Below are 19,446 nucleotides of genomic sequence, written 5' to 3'. Positions count from 1 at the left end.
AGCTCAATTTACCACACACCCACCCACACCCACACCCACAGTGTGTGACTTAATTATCTGCTTAGGATGCCATAACTCCACTATATCTTGAAATAGCAAATAGTTGTTTACTGCTACAGTATAGTAATGTTCTGAATATTAAGTACAGCCCCTAATTTGGAGCAAGTATTTATTTCCTATTTTACTCAGCAAAAACAGTCCCCTCCGAAAATTAACTGAAAAACAACTGTAAGACCAATTATAGACAGTATTTAGGCTATCAATTATAGACAACCAAAATGTTTGTAATGTAACCCACCTACCTGTTAGACATTTTCAGTCGGCACAGAAGCTGTGGCAGCGATTGCTAGGAGCAGTTCATTCAACGTTTTTCGCAACAATAAAGACTGTAAACTGAATAAAGCTAAAGGGTAACTACAACCTCAATTTCTGCTACAGCACTGCCTCACAGCATAATTTAAAAATTCAACAGAGGAGTGAGGGAGCAACGACTGCAGGAGGCAAGGACTCATCGCTACGTAGTGTGTGACATGGAGGGTCAGGGGCAGAGATTTATAGTAACGAAGTAGAACTACTTCACTACTGTACTTAAGTACTAAAAGGCTGTATCTGTACTCTACTGGAGTATTATTTTTTTCTCCTACTTCCACTTTTACTTCAGTACATATTTTCGATGAGTTTAATACTTTTACTCCGATATATTTTTTTATGTGCTGCATCGTTACTCGTTACTGTTGTGATTTCCTCACGCTACGGAGACTGTGTAGGTTACAGTGTGTGTAGTTACGGCTACGTTAGTTACGTACGTTAATTACATAAATTACGTAAGAAATCCCCGAGATCGCTTTGTGTTTCTTTTCATTACGGTTGCCTGTTCAGAAGTCAGAGACGATGTAAGTTTGTACTCTTTCTATTTAGCTATTGTTAAGCTATTCCTGAGTTGTTCCAGTCTGAAATGAGTACTGAATGTTAACCGTTTTACCCTGTGATGTGAAGCTGCTAGTTTATCTGTATTTTGCTAGCTTGGTAACGTTCCTGTTCATCACATGTTACTAACTAGTGCATAATACGTTTTGATTACGTGTGATAATTGTACATTTTATTTCAGTATTTGTTAATTTGTTATTTTTAATATAATATATTTAATATTTGTTAATTCCTTTGGCAACAGCCAAGGAAATTAACATTGTGAGTGTCCTATAGGCTAAACATTTGAAATAATATAAATATGATATTCAAACTTTTGACTGCTTTCTTTAATAACTACACAACACAATACTTGTACTTTTACTTGCAATACTTGAGTAGTACATTTTAAAATAAACTACTTGCAATACTTAAGTACAAAAAATGTTGAATACTTTAGTACTTCTACTTAAGTGTGGTGCTTAAAGAACACTTCAACTTCTACTCAAGTCACTTTTTTGATAGAGCACTTGTACTTTTACTCAAGTATGGGTCTCTAGTACTTTATACACTGTCTGGTCAGGGGACACTGAGGAGACTAACCACCGATCAGTGATCAGTGTGGCATGGATAGAGATGTGGAGTTGGTAGTCAAAGCAAGCCAACCATGAGCAGCTACAGTCAGAGAAAAGATAAAAAAATGACATACACATTTAAAAACATTTTCTTTTTTCAGATTTAAAAATCTCACGAGCCATCAGATTTGTCTTGTGACCCTTTGGAGAGGCCCGATCCCCTAGGCTGGGCACCACTGGACTAAACCTGTTTGAGTCGTGATCACTGTGATCTTTAACCCGACTCTTTAAATTAACTCATGAGTCGCGAGTCTCTAGTATCATTAACTCGGATCAGTTGAGTCTAGGGCTGCAGCTATTGATTATTTTAGTAATCGTGTATTCTACCGATTATTCCACTGATTAATCGAGTAATTGGATAAGAAATACTTTTGTTTTTATTGAAGAGCAATAATATACAATAGTTTGGCTTAATTTTCGGAAAAAGCAACATTGTTATTGCCTACATTGCTTACAATATAATCTCTCAAAAAAACTAAACATATTAAGTGCATTTAAGTGTCATATTACATTGTTTTTAAAGAAAACATTTTCTGAAATGCAATAACAACAACCTCAAACTAAGGCATACATTAAACATACATTAAACATCACCTTAAGTTGTGCAACTTAACTTTCAGAACTACAAGTTTCAACCTGAGACTGATCTGTATATAGGCTTATATGTAAATATTAGTTATACTCAACCTATTTTCATTTATATATTTGATAAAAATGTCACACAGCTCTGTTATGCTAGTAGATCGTTGATCAGCGGTTTCTCCGTGAAGAGAGAGAGTGAGAGAAAATGGTGCGCAACAATCAGCTGTTTTTCCGAAGGGATAGTCAACAAGTCGGCTCTTTAGATCAAATTGTGGTCACCACTACGTATTTTCTTGTCTTTGATTTTGGTAGTTGTTGTGTTTGGTGTAGTTTCATCGTCCATTAGACTCTGTGATTTACTTTTGTCAGGTCTGCTTCGTGGAATGGATGATTAAGTTAGACAGATGCTGAAACACTGACGTCGTGCTATTATTGTGGTAAGCTAGTTCCAGTTTGCAGTAGACACACTGTACAAAGTTTTCGTTTTAATTACGTTTGAACTGATTCCAAACTTTGGACACTTTGTCGTTTTCTCCAGCCTCTCTCTTCTCTTAGCCCATTACGTTCTTTCTTGATTTTGTAATCAGTCTGCATGGCATGTGTCGCCAGCAGAGTCAGCCCGGTGTGCGACAGTAATAATCCTCTGTGCGGAAACACCATGAGCGATACAACGTTGGTAACATTAATTAAACGAAGCTTCGAGGCAAATCATTTTGCATCGAGGATTTTTAGTAATCGAATTATTCGAGTTACTCAGGGAATCGTTTCAGCCCTAGTTGAGTCCTACTACAATACAATCTAAAATGATAACAGCGCCGCACACAAACCTCTTGCAACATTAGCTACTACTAGTCCTAGCCATCTTAGCTGCCAAAAGCTTTATAACTTACAATTTCGTAGGCAACAACAACTCCACAAGTCAACTCAAGCAACTGAGTGAGCAGAGAGACAGGACGAGACAGGTTATAGGAACTTCCTGACCCGCAGACTCAGAGCCGGAAACACTGCAAGCTCGCAGACCACTCGAGAACTCACGAGCCCTTGATGACCCACAAGTCCTCGACGACTCGCGCGAATCAGCCAGCTACGTTGTCATGAGTGGATCAGTAGCAGACGAGCGAGGGAACTTCATTCGTTTCAGGGTAAAGCAAATTCACAACAAAAGCCATTCTTTCACTTCTGAAATAACATACAATGTTCTGCACGTAGCCTAGCTAGGCCTAGTGTAGGTTTGGTGTAAAAATGTAGTATATTAAAATGCAATTAGGTCGAGCAGACAGTTCGAAACATTGCAAGCTTGCCTCGGCTCGCCTATAGATCAATACTGACTCAAGTGACTCGTACAACCCAGATCAGTTTAGTGAGTTACTCAGAATAACCCAAATCCTTAAAAGGAATCGAGTTTGCCAGGCCTACACTGGACTAAAAGTTAAAACTAGCTTGACCAGCTACAACAGGAAAATGTCTCTTTCACTTTAATGCATCAGTATATCAACCACCTAATAATAATCTAAAATAAAATAGAAGTTACATGGGCAGATTTCATCTGTGTTTGCTATTTAAAGTAAATTTTTCTGATATAATTCTGTATTCTCCGTTTCTCTGCTGGAAAGACAGGGGGTGGTGGAGCTTTGACCGTGTTTGTTCTAGCTGGGCTAGCGTCTCTATTACGAGAGGCTCTGCCGGTGTGTCTGTCTGTGGAGGAGTGCCAGAATGTAGCCTTACTGTTTGTTACGGTTAGGGTTAGGGTTAGTCTACCTAAATATCTGGTAAAGCTCTGTTGACCGGGTTAGGAAGGAGTTAAAGAATTTGGCTGAACCAAACCAAATCACACACATACAAGCTAATTTTGAGCAGAAAAAGCAGTTTTTACATAAAATATGTATTTTGTTGGGGGGGAAAAAAAACACCTGTATTAACATTATATGCTAATAAGAATATATGTGATTATGTGTACAGTGCAAAATTAGATGAATTGTGGAGTTCCTCTTTTTTTGATTCACAACAACCTTGACAGCTGTGTTAATCTCATCACCATTCTTGTGGCAATGTTCCTGTCACCATATTTCATGGATGTGGCTTGGTAGCTATGTACAAAGATATGTCCCCATTCTTAATCCCACCTACAATCTGCGATTGGTTGACTGCATCTCAACTGTGAAAAATAACCACAAATGAGCACAACACCAGGTCTATACAAATCACTGAACAAATTGAAGATGTGGGCTGTGATTCAGAGGTCTGGAACCAGGCTACACTCTGGGAGGGGGACTGCTAAATCTTAAGAGGTTTGCCATTAATAATAATGAGAGACACTTTGGGGTGAGCAAGGAACATAATATACATAGAATACATAAATAATAATAGTAACATAACTTAAACAATTTTTAATGGGACAAATATGCAGGCCTGTGACACTAAAAAATGTTGGAGGAAAGGCATTACAGTGGATAGTCTGTCTCACTCTGTCTCTCTCCCATAAAACACAAAACCATGTTGCAACAGACAATGCAGCAGCCATCCACTTTTCAGTCACTTTACTCATCAACAACAAAATAAAACGAAACTTGCATCACACCATTGCAACCCTTTGTGCACTGTCATGTAAAACTAATTTCTACTAGACTCCCCATTTCTTGATTTAATTGTATGATGTTTTTCTTTAAGAGTTCTTTTGAGTGATTTCAATTTATATAATTTATATCTAATACAGCTTTTTCCCTTCAGTCTCATTTTCCTCTTCTTTTTTTTTAAGATTATTTTTTGGGCATTTTAGGCTTTTATTTGTAAAGGACAGCTGAAGACATGAAGGGGAAAGAGGGGGGGAACGACATGCAGCAAAGGGTCACACGTCGGAGTCGAACCCGCGGCCGCTGCTTCGAGGAGTACACCTCTATATATGGACACTCGCTCTACCAGGTGAGCTACCCAGGCGCCCTCCTTTTCCTCTTTGACTTTAATGTTTTTTTGTGAAATGTCTGGTGCTATATCTTGTTCTTTGGGTCATTTTAATTAATTACACTTTATTTATGAACTCAAGCCATGGCAAACAAGATAGCGTTAAAGACCCTTGAATCTCTGGTATGAGAATCAGGTGTATGTTTTTTGTGTGCGTGTGCATATTGTGTACCCTGCTGCCCACTTACATCCACCCCCAACTGCCTGTAGGCTGGACTATCCCACAGCCAACAACAGCAAACATCAATCCATGACATCCCGTCCTCCCTCACTTCCTTCCTTTCCTTTCCTTTCCTTTCCTTTCCTTTCCTTCTTCCACCCCCCCACCCCTCCCACCCCCCTCAGATTACTGCAGTGTTTACCAGAGTTTTGAGAGACTTACCGACCAGGCTACGCGTGAGGTCACACTCGCCCCATCGGGCTAAAAAAAAACCACCCAAATCCTACCAGGCAAGCTGCCTGCTCACGCACTGGCTGCCTTTGAGTGTGGACGTTGTGTTTTGTATGCGTGTAGGTGCATGTTACGTAAGCCAGGCAGCCTACCGCAATTCTTCTCTTAGCACAAAATCATCTCATTCCCTCCTTCGCTCACCCTATTGCGTCTCGTCTCATTCAGTGTCACCGATCTCCTTGCAAGACTATATTGTCAAAAATCTCCTCCTCCTTTCCTGGCCAGCTTTCTTTTCCCCTGGCAAACATGCACACATACACAGGCCTACATTGTACTGCCTGCCTCTGCGAAGAGCCAACAGTTTTCTGCTGAGCCCTTACTTTTCCTTGGTGGGACATTAATACCAGGAGCTGCCCTATGTGGACTCTTGATTGCAGGGATAGAACAATAAGGGTATTACAACACACTCACAGATGCCTCACAATACAGACATGCTCTATTAGTGTTACTCCCTGCTCTCTCTGCCTCTACAAATGCCATCAGACAGACAACAACAGGGCAAACAGGGAGGCGCCTATGGAATCCGTGGGGTCTTAGTGGTTGATGAGATACATTTAGCATAAGTGGATTAGCCTCAATACAAACCAATCCCCCTTTGCAGAAGACAAGAGAAAGGCAATGAGTGAGAGAGGCTAGCAAAGAAAGATAGGCACGGAGGTAATGAGAGTGCAGGAAAGGAGAACAAAGGAAGCCAGGTGTGTGTGAATGTCAGGAAGGAGTGCAGGCCTAATTTGTCAGATACAAAAAGGAGAAAGCAATTAAGTATCTCAGTCTGAAGCCAGGGGAGGTTCTGACACAATGACATGAGCTCACGTCATCATTACAACACAGCACGCCACACCAGTCATGTGCACGTGGGTGTAAATCTATTGCAGGCACGCACAACCAAAATTCAGGAGTGGACTGTGGAGCTACATGACATACTCCAAAGCAAAAATTAACAAGATATCAGACAAGAAACATCTTCCGTGTCCTGCCAGTTCTTATAGGTTTATTTCAGTCCCATCCATGTGCCCTTTTCATGAAGAGCGTCTCAGAAATTTGGATCTATTCATTGTACAGCAGTTGTCTAATCATACCACAGAGGAGCGATTGAGAGTTATTCAATACAGTGTTTATAAAGAGGGTCATTAAACCATCAAGAGATTGCAGATAAAAACTCCCCACAGACACAATGATTGAATAAAAGATTTCCTCTGCCATTGGAATTATAGGACTCGTGGTTTATGTGCATACTTTACAATAAGGCTGGGCAATATGACGATGTAGACAGTGAGACGTGAACCAGTAGAGATTAGTTATCCCTTCAATATCTCTGGTAAGCCATAGCAGACAAAGTTGAAATCAATGATCTGAATGATGCAATGCATCAATAGGATGAAGTACTTTCATTTGCTAAGTGTGTAGTTCACGGGATTAGCCACGAACAGGTCATTTCCATTTGTTGTTTAATCTATTAACGGTTTCTTAATATAATTTAAAGAAACTTTACCGTATGACATAAATGATGGCTATCAAAATATAAAAATTGTATATACCATTTAGCTTAGACTTTCAGCCACAAATAAACACCACATACATCACAAACACAACAAAAATACGTGTGAGTGTGCATGGTGTTACCATACCTCTTGCAGACAGCTTCTTAGTGTTGATGATTTTTGCAGCATATTCCTGTCCTGATGACTTCTTTACACACCTACGCACCACTGAAAAAGCTCCCCTAAGAAGAAAGACATAAAAGACATAAACAACCAAAACTCAGTTCCATTTTGCATGCCCTCTTTCACACATACACAGGGGTTAAGTGTGACATTTGAAACTGCATCTACTCATGTGGCAGTAGTTGTTTCTTTTATGCCAACAGCATTGGACATGCACACACACACACACACACACACACACACACACACACACACACACACACACAGTGTGTAGAACCTGAAAAGGTGGGCAACAATCAAGCAAACCAGCATCAATATAACAAGCTTCTCAGCATGAGTGTCGATATCAGCTCAGGGCTTGGCTCATAAATGAATGGCCAAGTACTTTGGCTAATCTTTGATAGGCAATACAATGCAACCTACAGCCCCAAAAGAAATTCAATTTGCAACAGCATGCACAAAGAATGGACTGCATCTCACACAACAATGGGCAATATTTAATACATTCACAGGGTAACAACGTTCAGTTATAAATCTGCTCAAGCTGAAAAGGAAGTGCATAACACACAATAGATCAAGTCCTACTCTAAAGACTTTCATATTGACCTAGATTTATGTTCCATATGGTTCACCTGCTAACTGCTATGGTGATTGTTCAATTTTGAACATCACAGAACAAGTAATTATGCATGATTTTCATAGTGCCTATATCACAGCCTGTACTACCTGCAGTATCTGGTCCTACGCAGTTTTCTTGAAAGAGGAAGGCTGCCTTGTACTACTCTAGATGATATATGGAGGGTTGTTACATTCTGCTGCACTCCTGCACTCCTAGTTTTAATTATTTACCAGTAAATGAGAGGTGACAGAAGTACAAGTCAGTGCCTTGACGTTAATAGCCTATGACGGAGCAAAATGCATTAACAAACGGGTGCAGAAACATAAGCCATGGTGAAGTGGTCAGTCTGCAGAAGAATCAGGAGCAGTAGAGGATGTGTAGGTGTGTATGTGTGCCAGTGCAGTGGCTGTGCAATCAGTGCCATCGATTACTGCCAATTATTAGGCAGAGAGTGGAAATAGATTGGAAATGGCAGCTGGAAATTAAGGCCGGTGTATCTCTATAGGGACAGTGTCGCCCTGCTGCCGCTGGTTTGGTTACAACAGGAGGAAAAAAAAAAGCCTTCGCCGGCCAAGAACAACAGATGCTGCTGCTGCTACTGATGAAACAAGGGAGGTTGTGGCCCGGTTTTCTTGCCGTCATCAAAATACCGAGAAAACACGTCATTGCCTCTTCCATAGTAAACGCCAAATTGCAGTTATAACAGCCTGTGCTTCACGATTACCTCCGTTAAAGACCCACAAAGTATGTGTTTATTGATAACATGATGATCGGACCAGCTGGTCTGCGGAGCGTATTGGCATTACAGTGCAAACATAACGTAGAGCATCCTGGACCGAATAACTTCCTCATTAAGTGATCCAGGGGTACGTGACGTTACTCAACACGGTTACACAAATCATCTGCAGCTGCTCGGGGGGGAAAAAGTGGTCGGCCTACTTAGCTAGCGACCAGAGCCTCTGGTCTATAGAACCAGCACGGAGCTGTCAGATCCGTGGGCCGGTGAAATGTCACAGGACTACGTCTCCGGCGTCTCTCGGGGCCCCGTTGACGGCTCCAGCAGACCAGAAACACTGAAGGGCTAACAGCTGTTAGCTACACCAACCTCTGTGCGGTGTATTCATCACCATTAGCGACTAAAAGACGCAACGCTAGTGGGCTAACTCGGCTAATCTATCAATATCAGCATGGTAGCTCGTTGATAGTGCGCTGTTCTCCGTTACTGCGGGAGCAGCTAGCTAGCCGATATTTAGCCTGACTGCACCACGACAATAACAGCCTCCAGTTAATATAAGCTGACACATTATTAAGGCACTCATCATAACTAGTATGTAAGCTATTGTGGCTAGCTATCGCCTGCTAGCTGGCTAACCAGAAATAATTTGAGGCGAGGTTGCGGGGGTGGGGGACACAACGACAAGACAAATACGATGCACACTGTAACGTTACGGCTGCTGCTTACTTTCCGAGCTCCTCGTACAGCTGGTACTCGTCGGTAAACCGGGTGCAAGTAGCGGTGGTTGCCATGGTTGAAACCGTGAATGGGGAGCCCAAGCCTTGGGGTACGACGGCGGCTGGCTCTAGTACGGGGTCCGGGAGGAGGATAGCCTAGCCTCCAACACTGGAGTACCTTTCTGACAGGCAGGCAAGGCTGAAGAGGATAGAGGCGAGCAGAGGCGGAAAGGGAGGGGCTGGAGAGAGGAGGAGGAGGAGGAGTGAGGAGTGATGATTGTGTGTGTGTGTGTGTGTGGTAAAAGGGAGGAATCCTCGCGAGAATAGTCTCGTGCAGCATGAGACTTAAAGGCCTCTAGTTCAACGAAGTCACTGAAAATGTGGAGAGATGGTGCTAAATTATTTGCCTCGTTTAGACTCACATTTGGGAGACAGTAGATCATAATTAGGAGACATATTGTTAAAAGGTAGACGATCAGCGATGGTGCATATGACTGGCTGAAAAAAAAATCCTGTCCCTGTCTCTTCTCATATCTTCAAAATATTGCAGGGAACATCACAGCAGCATTTTACTGCACTGGTTGGGATACACCCAACCATGGGTCACACCTCACTGCAGCAGAAGGCAAACTATGACACACACAAACACACAACATTGCATAAGTGCATACACATGCAGACACACTCCAGGGATCAATATTGATTAATGCAAGTCTTGCACTCCACACAGTAGGCCTTTCTGAACCACTGGTTTTGTGTTTGGGTTCATGTATGTTCATGAGAGAGATAGGGATGGGTAGAGGGTTTGACTGCTGTATCAGGTTTCCACCGACGAACATGCACCTATGTTTTTCCACAGTGTGAGGGCTGTTAGCTTGGCGGTGCAAAAAGATGGTGTCACGTGATCCAGAGTGTCTCACTAAATGTTTAATGTGGCATGAGTGGGAGGCCATCAGAGGACAGGTGGGTGCGGCTGGAGGGAGCCATAGAGCTTGAGAGTAAGAGGCCCTGTGTGTGTACAGTATGTGATTGCGTGTGTGTGCGTGTGTGTTTGGCTGCCTGCTCAGCACTCTGGCTCAGAGGTGGGACAGAAACATAGACACTGTCAGAGAGAAAGACATTTGTGATTTCACTTGAAAATCTTTCTGTGGTTGTCAGCGTGGGAACACAAAGCTGAAAAAGTTCAAATATGATGAGGCCATATCTGCAAGTGCAGCCTGCTGGATTTGCGATAGAGAGCAGGGAAAGGAGGCCAGCATGTGTGTGTGTGTGTGTGTGTGTGTGTGAGAGATGTGGAAGACAAATGAGCACCGCAACGTAGGCTACTAGCCCTCTCCTGCCCTCCTTTTCCTACGTGCTAACCCTGCTGCCTCTCCTCCTCTTCCTCCATCTCCTCAGCCTCCACAGAAGTTATATAATGGTGAACTCCTCAGCCTTTGTTATCTCACACCAACCACACACTACGCCTTGCCCGCTTGATGAGAGACAGAGAAGCAGAGGAGGGAAGAGGAGTGAGAGCACGGGAGGCCGAGAGAAGATAAAGTAGCATGGTTTCAGCTGAAATAGGCACTCTGTGAGAGAAAGAATGTATGTGTGCCATTTTCCATACTGTAGTATTATTATTGTAGTATTATTACAGTCAGACCTATTGCCAACCTCATTTACCACTATGCACCTAATGTGTCCGTAACTTCAGTTCTTGCTCATATGACTCAAGACCACCAGCTAACTCTGACTTCACCGTGATAAGAGAAATAAGTCTAGCCCCTTTATGTCAACTTCCTTCTTTATTCTGCAGTGGAAAAAGTTAAATGAGGATGGCAGCTATATGTACTGTATGTTGACATCACTCGGCATTCCCATGCCACCCTGCTGTGAAAAACATACTCAGCACGTTTGAAAATGGCAAGAGGACATTTATGTTCTCGCACCTTGAAATGTGGATACAAGTTCAGAGAAAACAGGAAAGCTGCATTGTTACTAGATGATTATGGTCACACCGTTTTTCAGCCATATTTAATGGAGATGTCTTGGCATTGTGCATGTTTCACTACCTTCCTTTAGCTGCAAGCAGTAGAGAAATATCTAGTATCATCCAATAGAATCAGCAGTAGAAAGATTTATCCAGCTTCGTGTCACTTGTCTTTTTGCATGGGGCCAGTTGAAGCTTGCAGCCAGATTCCCATGCAGGATTTATGCTTACAATGCATGCCTTCTTGGATTTAAAACAGTCCTGTGGTATGATCTGCAGAACCAAAATATCACATTTCTCTTTGTAGCAGAAACTCCTATGGCTAACCGAAGCTCTGTTTGTATCCAGAATAGACTAATTGTTAAATCAGAGCTTCGGTTGCTGTGATACATTTAGGCATGACTTTTCCTTTGTTGTGACTAATGAGGGTGAATATGCCATCTGTTACATCATCACAACTGTGAGAGTAGATGGGGCCAAGAGCTGAGTCATGACTGTTCTGCACTGTTTTGGAGAAATAATCTGACTGGGGGGAAGTGAATGGAGAAATAATCTGACTGGGGGGAAGTGAATGGAGAAATAATCTGACTGGGGGGAAGTGAATGGAGAAATAATCTGACTGGGGGGAAGTGAATGAGTAACGATCCTTCCTCCTTCAGTTGATGCCGTCGTGATGACCCGGGGCAATTAGGCTACTGACCTCCAGCTGCTCAGTTGTCGATGGTTGTGGTCAGGTTGGACAGCACCCGGGCCCCAGTATGTGCGGCTGTCTGGGTGAAAAGCGGTGTTGCTTATAAAATGCCAGTGTGCTCAGTCAGCTCTGTCAGGATAAATAAATAATGGTGCTTTTTAAACATCACAGCAAAAATCAGAGGTTACATGTACTCAGCCTCTGTTCTTGATGATTATAGAGTTTAGCCATTTAAAGTGTAGAGTCTCCTCATAATACTTTTTTTTAGTTATTTTTTACTCAGAGAAACCTCATCATAACTGCCACCTCAAATCTGCCGGGACAAATAAAAAAGGATAAGTTTTCAAATTTTTCTGTCTGTCTTTTAACAAATGTCAGGTGCCATACAACACATTGAAACTGGGTTTTTTTTTTCTTGCTGTAAGCATTCCTGTTCATACAGGCCATTAAGAGGTCTCTTCCTAGTACACTTCCGATGTAAGTGATGGAGAACTAAATCCATAGTCTGCCTCGTTCTGTGCAAAAACACAACGTTACAGTATTTTACATTTTGTGTTAATATCACTCTGCTTCAGCTCAGCAACACTGTTGGGAGAAACGCAAAGAGAGAACTTCAATTAACTTCAGACAAACTTTATAACTGAGCACTGAGGTGCCCTTGAGCAAGGCCCTTAACCCCAACTGCTCCAGTGGAGCTGCCCAGTGGCCAGCAGATCAGACTGTGGTTGTACTGGGCAGTTTCCAGGTATAAATGTGTAACTGTGTGAATGTGACAGGTCGTCGTTGGAAATGAGAAATTGTTCTCAATCAACCTACCTGGAAAAATGAAGGTTAAATAAAAAAATAAAAATAACAATAAAAAATAATATATGAACAGGATGAATGATTACAGCAAGCAAAAACTGTTCCAATGTACACACGGGCATGTGGGTATTGTTTTAAGACAGACTTGAAAGAACTTGAAGCTATCCTTTAAACTTGGGCAGTAGCATCATCATTCTTCTTTTTGTTTATCTTCACTTTAGTATTGTTAATATTATTACTGGCACAAGTGAAAGGTAATGCAGTGCTCTCTCAACTAGATCTAGTAGAACTAGTCAGTCAAGTGCAGTGCTGAACAAAAGCAAATGACACCAGAAACCGAAACCACTTACGGTACAGATTGCACAAGGACATACAGAGGTAAGAAGAACAACTCCTGATAGCTAAATATTTGTGAAAATATAGGATTTAGCCCAAGGAACAAACGTGAGCAACAAAAGTCGCCAATTAAAATTTTTTAGTTTTTTTTGGCATGATAATCAGTTGTTAACATTAGTTTAAATGACCTAGATAGGCTTTACTGTATAACCGGTTGTGTTATGTCACTAGTTCTGTTGCTTTCCATTGTGTTGGAACCTTTTTTGTCTGGTGCCTTGATTAGCCTCATATATCATGTGTTCACTGTATTCAGGTTCAGCTCACCTGCTTGTAGAGAAACTAGAGTTAACGGACAGAAGTGAACACTGGACATATTAAAGTTTTTGCATTAAAGGCCACTGAAGAACCAAGACGACGAGTTTGCTTCTTTGTGGTAAGATACCAGTTATTTATTTAGTCTGGAGACAACACATAAATACATAACTATAATAAACATATATTAACACACAGATATCTGTGTTTCATCTATTTGTATATCTATGTCAATGGTTTTCAAAATCTGTTCAATTTCAGATAGTAGGAAGCAACACCAGGCACACCTTCACAGAAGGAAGTACTTATTGTACTTAATGTACGTAATATCCTTTTAATGTTACATGCAGAATTGGCTGTATAATCTAATTACTAGTGGTACTGTAGAGATTGTCTTTTTTTGGAAGGCTTCCCAAGGGATTTCAAAACAACCTTGGCCCAAACAAATATTGGCAGCATTATCTACCATAAACTCATATCATATAGTACATGGAGGCAGTAAAACAGCACAAAGCAGGACTTTGCTTCCACCATCTGTTCAACAGGCAAAGCTGCAGCATGTAGAAAGTGAAACTGTAAAAACAGAAACTTTGACCCCATTAACTGCATTGGTGCTTTGAATGACTGATCCACTAATAAGAAAATGTGTTGTTATGTGGAGTTATTCTGATGGTAGATATAGATACTGTAGATGTCTGTAGTCAGATAAGTATGTCAAGACTTTTGCAAAACTGACTCCTAAAAGTGCATATTTTAACAAATTGTCATGTAAGAGCAAATAAAACATTTCAAAGGAATTGAAGATTAACTAAAAGTTTTTTTTTTCACTGAAAAGCTGTGTTACCTCTCTTAGTCAAATCAGCTCTATATGTGTTTAATGAGGCTTTTGATGCTGGTAAATGTATTTCGTTTTGTCCTATAAATAATTCTAACTTCTTGTTTTTTTGTCTTCCACAGTCACTTCACAGCTCTAGAGAAGTTTGTTGATTGATAGTTTGACACCCTGTGAACTTACTGAAAGTTCAAAATGTCTGCACTTGAACCTGTGCGAACTGAGAAAGTCCTGAAAGAACACCTGGACGAGCTGACTGAAAACGAGCTGAGGTCATTTCAGTGGTACGTGACGAATCACCAAGGTGACTGTAAACGCATCCCGAAGTGCGAGCTGGAAAACGCTACCAGAGAGGAAACTGTGGATAAACTTAAACGTTTTTACGGGGAAAACGGCGCTGTGGAGATCACAGTGGACATCCTCATGAATCACATGACTCACAATGACCTGGCAACAAGGTTAACTCAAGGTAAACTTTCCTAGTATGGCAGTTTCCTGTCTGCTTAGTAACAGGGCCAGCTTTTTATTTATTTATTTTATTATGAATAATAAATATGAGAAAACAAATGTGTCATCTATCCATTTATACTGTCATTTTTATTGTGTTGTAGCTATTTCTAATTTAGTGTCACGCTCCAAAACTGTTGCTATGAGCTTCATGTGGAAACAGAGATAGAATTTATGTTTCCAAATGTCAATGTTTCAGTTTTAGAGTATGGCAAATATAATAATTTCCATTGAGGAACCTGTGAGTAATATTTCGTAATAACTTGTTTGTTTGATTTGCAGCCATAATAGGCCGAAACGTGGAGCAGCAATTACATGAGCCATTGTCCTCCGCTGTGAGAGAGACTCAGAGAGATTCAGATTTGACTATCACTCAGGATCTGACTTGTTCAATTTGCTTAGACATTTTCACTGAGCCTGTAATGCTGCAGTGTGGCCACAGCTTCTGTAGGACATGTGCGCACACACAGATGAGCGGGAATATCCATCTGAAATGCTCACTTTGTAACCAAGTTATACGAATTGACACTGAACCTCAGATTAATTATGCTCTGAAGAGTTTGAGTGAAAACTACAGAAAAGGAAGAGGAGGAGGACATAGAAATGATGCATATCAGGTGAGGTCACTTTAGTTAGACTATTTATTTAGTTATTACATATTACACAGTGTTACTTTCCTTGAAGCCACTGTTTCGGAGATTCTGGGGGCACCTTATGGAAAATTGTACCAATCAGCATTAAAGTTACAGTATGTTGCGACACCATGAGGTTGATATTTGTGGCTTTGGGTGAAATGTCTCAACAATTTATTGGATAGTTTCCTACTTAATTTAGTTTTTTGACCAAACAACTGCAGAACTGCTGATACTCCGATCAGCCTCAGCTGTAGGCTACTTTGTGTTTTGTGCAAATGTTAGCAAACTTAAAAGCTAAGCTAAGACAGTGATTAAAGGTGCACTATGAGTTCCTGCATGGTTTCAGCGCGATTTAATTTTTGTCTCAAATCGTAGCCATCTCTTCTTGATCTGCTAGCTGCCTGCCCCCTGAATACACTGTGAAAAAGCCCGGTCTCGGGAGATAACACAGGGGGCGTAAACGTCAAACAAACCATGTGTTTCCATGTAATTTTTCCATTACATGGAACCTGCTCGACTCTACTCTACTCTACTCGGCTCGACTCGACTCGGCCGCGGTGCCCCGTCCTCCATTTTCCATTGCAGATTTAGTACCGCCTCAGGAAACTGCCGTGACCTAACACGACACACACAGAACGTCAAAGGTGTGTTGTTTTTGATTCTCGGAATGTGGCTGTTGCCACAGCCAGAAGACAAATTTTGTTTCAAAAGAAGCTGGAGGCAACAAAAAAAACACCACTGGCTAAACTATTTAAAAATGGTGGTTTTGTTCAGGACACCCCCATCTGTCGCTAGCAATGATGACGCAGTAATTAGTGACGATTCTCTCTGACCAGTCAGTAGTCTGCAGGTTTTCATGTCACCTTTTGGTATCGCCTCAGCTCGCTTGGAACCTCGACGGAGGGGATACTAAAATAAAGTACCTGTTAGCAGGTACCAGGGACTTCTTTTCGTAATGGAAAACCAAAAAAGGCAAGTAGAGTCGAGTCAAGGCGAGTCGAGCAGGTACCATGTAATGGAAAAACGCCATTAGTCTTGTTTATGTGTTACTAATTATAAAATGCTACTACATCTATCTTTGCTTTTACTATTTAAATCCTAATGCATTAGTCTATTTTTTATTACACAGTATTGCATTATACTGTTATTCTATCCTCCTTTCATGTCCAGTTGACAAGAATGATACACTTTGAACCAAAAACAGCAACGTGAGTGTTGTGTACAGACATTTACATTCAGCCCTCTGATACAGTGATTATGATTATGAGTCTCAGGTTTGTTTGCCAGACATGTCTTATCCAGACTAGTTGTTAGAGCTGGAGAGATTTTGGAAGATTTACCTTTACACTCAAATAGTATCATTGATTGACTGAACAAGTTGGATCAGGTCTTACTGTAAGGTTGTTGTTTTTTTTTATTTCAGACTCCTTCCAGGTCCATCACAGAGAAGCGGGAAGCTTTTGAAAAAGTCAAAAAAGTTTGTGATTCATCCATTGAGCAGATTAAGGTTTGTTAGCAGTATGCTTTGATTTGAATCAGGAAAATCTTGCAAACATATTAAGAAGTGAAGATGATGACCAGTTCTTATATTGTCCCACAGAGTCAGAGACACGACGCAGAGAATAAGATTAAGGACGACTTTGAGAAGCTTCATCTCTTCCTCAAGAAAGAGGAAGAAAACAGAATAGCTAAATTAGAAAAAGAAGAGATGCAGAAGATTGGTATGATGCAGAAGATAACAGAGATCAGCAGAGACACTTTCTCGCTCTCTGACACTGTGAAAGACATGCAAGATTTAGGGGCTGACAACTCGTTCGTACAGGTAATTATTAAAACTCAGGAAAGGTCCAATTCATACGAAGGTAACCTGAAGACTGCTAATGCATTTCTTGTTTTATTTGCAGAACTTTAGGACTGAAATGGAACGGTAAGTATTATTCATCTTTTTTTTGTGTTTTAGAGCCTTTACCTTCTGTAAGGTTATTCATGTTTTCTGAGTTGCATAGGCATGATAGTAACACCAAAAAAAAGTAATTTCATAATGTTCATAACTTTAACTTTGGAAAATACCCTTTTTTGATGTACTGAGACTACTGAAGCCTCACATTAGCTTTGACTAAATTTAAGAATTACATTTTGCACAGAACAGATTCCATCTCCCATATAAGCGCGATCTGTAACGAAGCTGTACTGTACATGCAAGTTAAATATCTTTTAGTCTCGCATTGCCAGACCTTCCTTGACAGCGCTACAGAGGAGGGTCTGGCGAGTCCACACAGCATTCTGGGATGGGAAAAAAATTGGCATTTCTTTAAACCAATCACAATCATCATGGGCGGCACTAAGCTCCGCACGGAGCCGCTGCAAAATAGCCTCGGGAAGGAACTTGTTTTGGTGGAACATGTGTACGTTCAAAATGGTTTTAGTCGTGCAACAGAAAACTCAGGACAGATAGTCTAGCTAGCTGTCTGGATTTACCCTGCAGAGATCTGAGGAGCAGTTAACCATAGTCCTCATAAATCCACCGGAGTTTAAAATTCCAACACAAAGAAAGCGGAAGGTAATGGAAAAAAAAACTGACATCCGGTAGAATTTCTGGTGGCAACTGAGAAATCCTGGAAGTGGAACGTCGTGGATATAAACTAAAAATCATTCAACTTTGCAAACGTTACAAAAAATGAACATAACCCTTAAACTCTTGATTTTGCTCCAGAGCTCAGAACGCACTGCCAGATCCACAGTTACTTCCACAACCACTGATAAACGTTTCCAAACATGTGGAAAACCTTCAGTGCAGAGTCTTGGAGAAGATGTTGAGCGATGTAAAATGTAAGTTTTGGGGCACATAAGCTCTGAATAAATTACTATTTGTATATATCTGATCAGGAAAGTCACCATTGAAGTGCTTTTGTTTTGTACTTCTGTTTGATCCATAGGCCCTATTGTGACATATGCATTGTTGCCAAACGAAACAAACAATGTTCAGAATTACGCGCTCAATGACGCCACTGACATCGAACCACTTTCAGATTTTGACAAAATTGACGAGGACGAGAACGACAACAAGGACGACGAGGACGACAACGAGGACGAGGACGAGGACAAGGACGAAGACGAGGACAACGAAGGTCCTTGTTTTCTGTACAACAACTACGAGGATAATGAAGGACATGGTGTTCTGGTCTCCAACCTCTAGGACAACGGAGGTCCTTGTTTTCTGGACCACGAGGATAACGAAGGTAGAGGGGAAACAGAGTTTTTTCCCCTCTACTCTTCTGGATGGAAACAAACTGTTGTTGGTTTTGTGGTTCTATTCTATGTGAATTCGCGAGATCTCATTCCGCAACAAATCCGGACCTGGTGGGTATTGACGGACAGTAGAGCACGGAGCCGTTCCGCAGCCGTTCTGCAACCGGTGGAAATCACCCTTTATACGGTTGACAAATGGATCCTATAAACATTATATAATGGGATAATCTAGAGCGAGCCATTCATTATTGCGAATTTAGAACCTTGACCTGATGATTCAGATCACACTAAAAACACAGAACAACTTTGGATCCCAACTTCATTTAATTAACTCAGACTGCTGAAGCTGCATTTTAACTTCAGACAGACTACACTATGTGAACAGGATAAATGATTATAGCATGCAAAACATATGTGTACCTGACTTCTGTTCACATGGGCATTGGGGTATTGTTTTGAGACAGACATGAAAACATGTAATGCTATCCTTTAAACTAGGACAGTATCATCATCATCATCATCATCATCATCATCATCATCATCATCATCACCATCATTCTTTTAGTTCATCTTCAACTATTATTAGACTGGCACAAGTGTGATGTAATACAGGGCTCTCTCCACTAGATGTCAGTCAAGTGCAGCTGTCCTGTGAGAACCATATATCTCCAAAAAGTCAACTTTTCATTGTGTCAGAAAAACAACCCTGTTTTCAGCTTTGTGACAATGTTTTTTTCCAACGTATCCAAGAGGCTTTTTTAAAACCTTTATTTAGCTTAGGAAGTAGGAAAATTGTCTCCACTCCATCCTTAAGTGTATCACAAATCTCAAAATCAACACA

The 19,446-nt window shown here is 41.0% G+C and overlaps 2 protein-coding genes across 17 annotated transcripts in view; one reads left to right on the top strand and one right to left on the bottom strand.

The window, feature by feature from the left end:
- Window positions 1-9,519, bottom strand: part of LOC116061519 (calcium/calmodulin-dependent protein kinase type II subunit gamma) — a 42,801-nt gene extending 33,282 nt beyond the window's left edge. For all 16 annotated transcript variants that reach the window (XM_031315759.2, XM_031315766.2, XM_031315771.2 and 13 more), the window contains exons 1-2: window positions 9,278-9,519; window positions 7,161-7,255 (exon numbers count right to left, since the gene is read on the bottom strand). In XM_031315759.2, the coding sequence (XP_031171619.1) occupies window positions 7,161-7,255; window positions 9,278-9,342 (160 nt within the window). In that variant the 5' untranslated portion in view covers window positions 9,343-9,519. The remainder of the gene's footprint in view (window positions 1-7,160; window positions 7,256-9,277) is intronic.
- Window positions 9,520-13,032: 3,513 nt separating this feature from the next.
- On the top strand, window positions 13,033-18,552 carry LOC116060996 (tripartite motif-containing protein 35-like). The gene is made up of 9 exons (XM_031314807.2): window positions 13,033-13,112; window positions 13,384-13,503; window positions 14,340-14,683; window positions 15,004-15,338; window positions 16,780-16,863; window positions 16,957-17,178; window positions 17,261-17,283; window positions 18,070-18,185; window positions 18,293-18,552. The coding sequence occupies exons 3-9, from the start codon at window positions 14,410-14,412 to the stop codon at window positions 18,550-18,552; spliced, it is 1,314 nt and encodes a 437-aa protein (XP_031170667.1). The 5' UTR covers window positions 13,033-13,112; window positions 13,384-13,503; window positions 14,340-14,409.
- Window positions 18,553-19,446: the final 894 nt, after the last annotated feature.

This window comes from Sander lucioperca, chromosome 22 (genome assembly GCF_008315115.2).
Source record: "Sander lucioperca isolate FBNREF2018 chromosome 22, SLUC_FBN_1.2, whole genome shotgun sequence".
Taxonomy (NCBI): Eukaryota; Metazoa; Chordata; class Actinopteri; order Perciformes; family Percidae; genus Sander; species Sander lucioperca.
Note: the sequence above shows the minus strand (reverse complement) of the source record. Positions and strands in the feature narration are given on the sequence as shown.

What these genes read in the sequence shown, in the direction of transcription:
- LOC116060996 (XM_031314807.2), top strand. Translation starts at nt 14,410, where the DNA reads ATGTCTGCACTTGAACCTGTGCGAACTGAGAAAGTCCTGAAAGAACAC. An exon ending in GGCAACAAGGTTAACTCAAG is followed by an intron (nt 14,684 to 15,003) that starts GTAAACTTTCCT and finishes TTTGATTTGCAG; the next exon opens with CCATAATAGGCCGAAACGTG. An exon ending in CATCCATTGAGCAGATTAAG is followed by an intron (nt 16,864 to 16,956) that starts GTTTGTTAGCAG and finishes ATTGTCCCACAG; the next exon opens with AGTCAGAGACACGACGCAGA.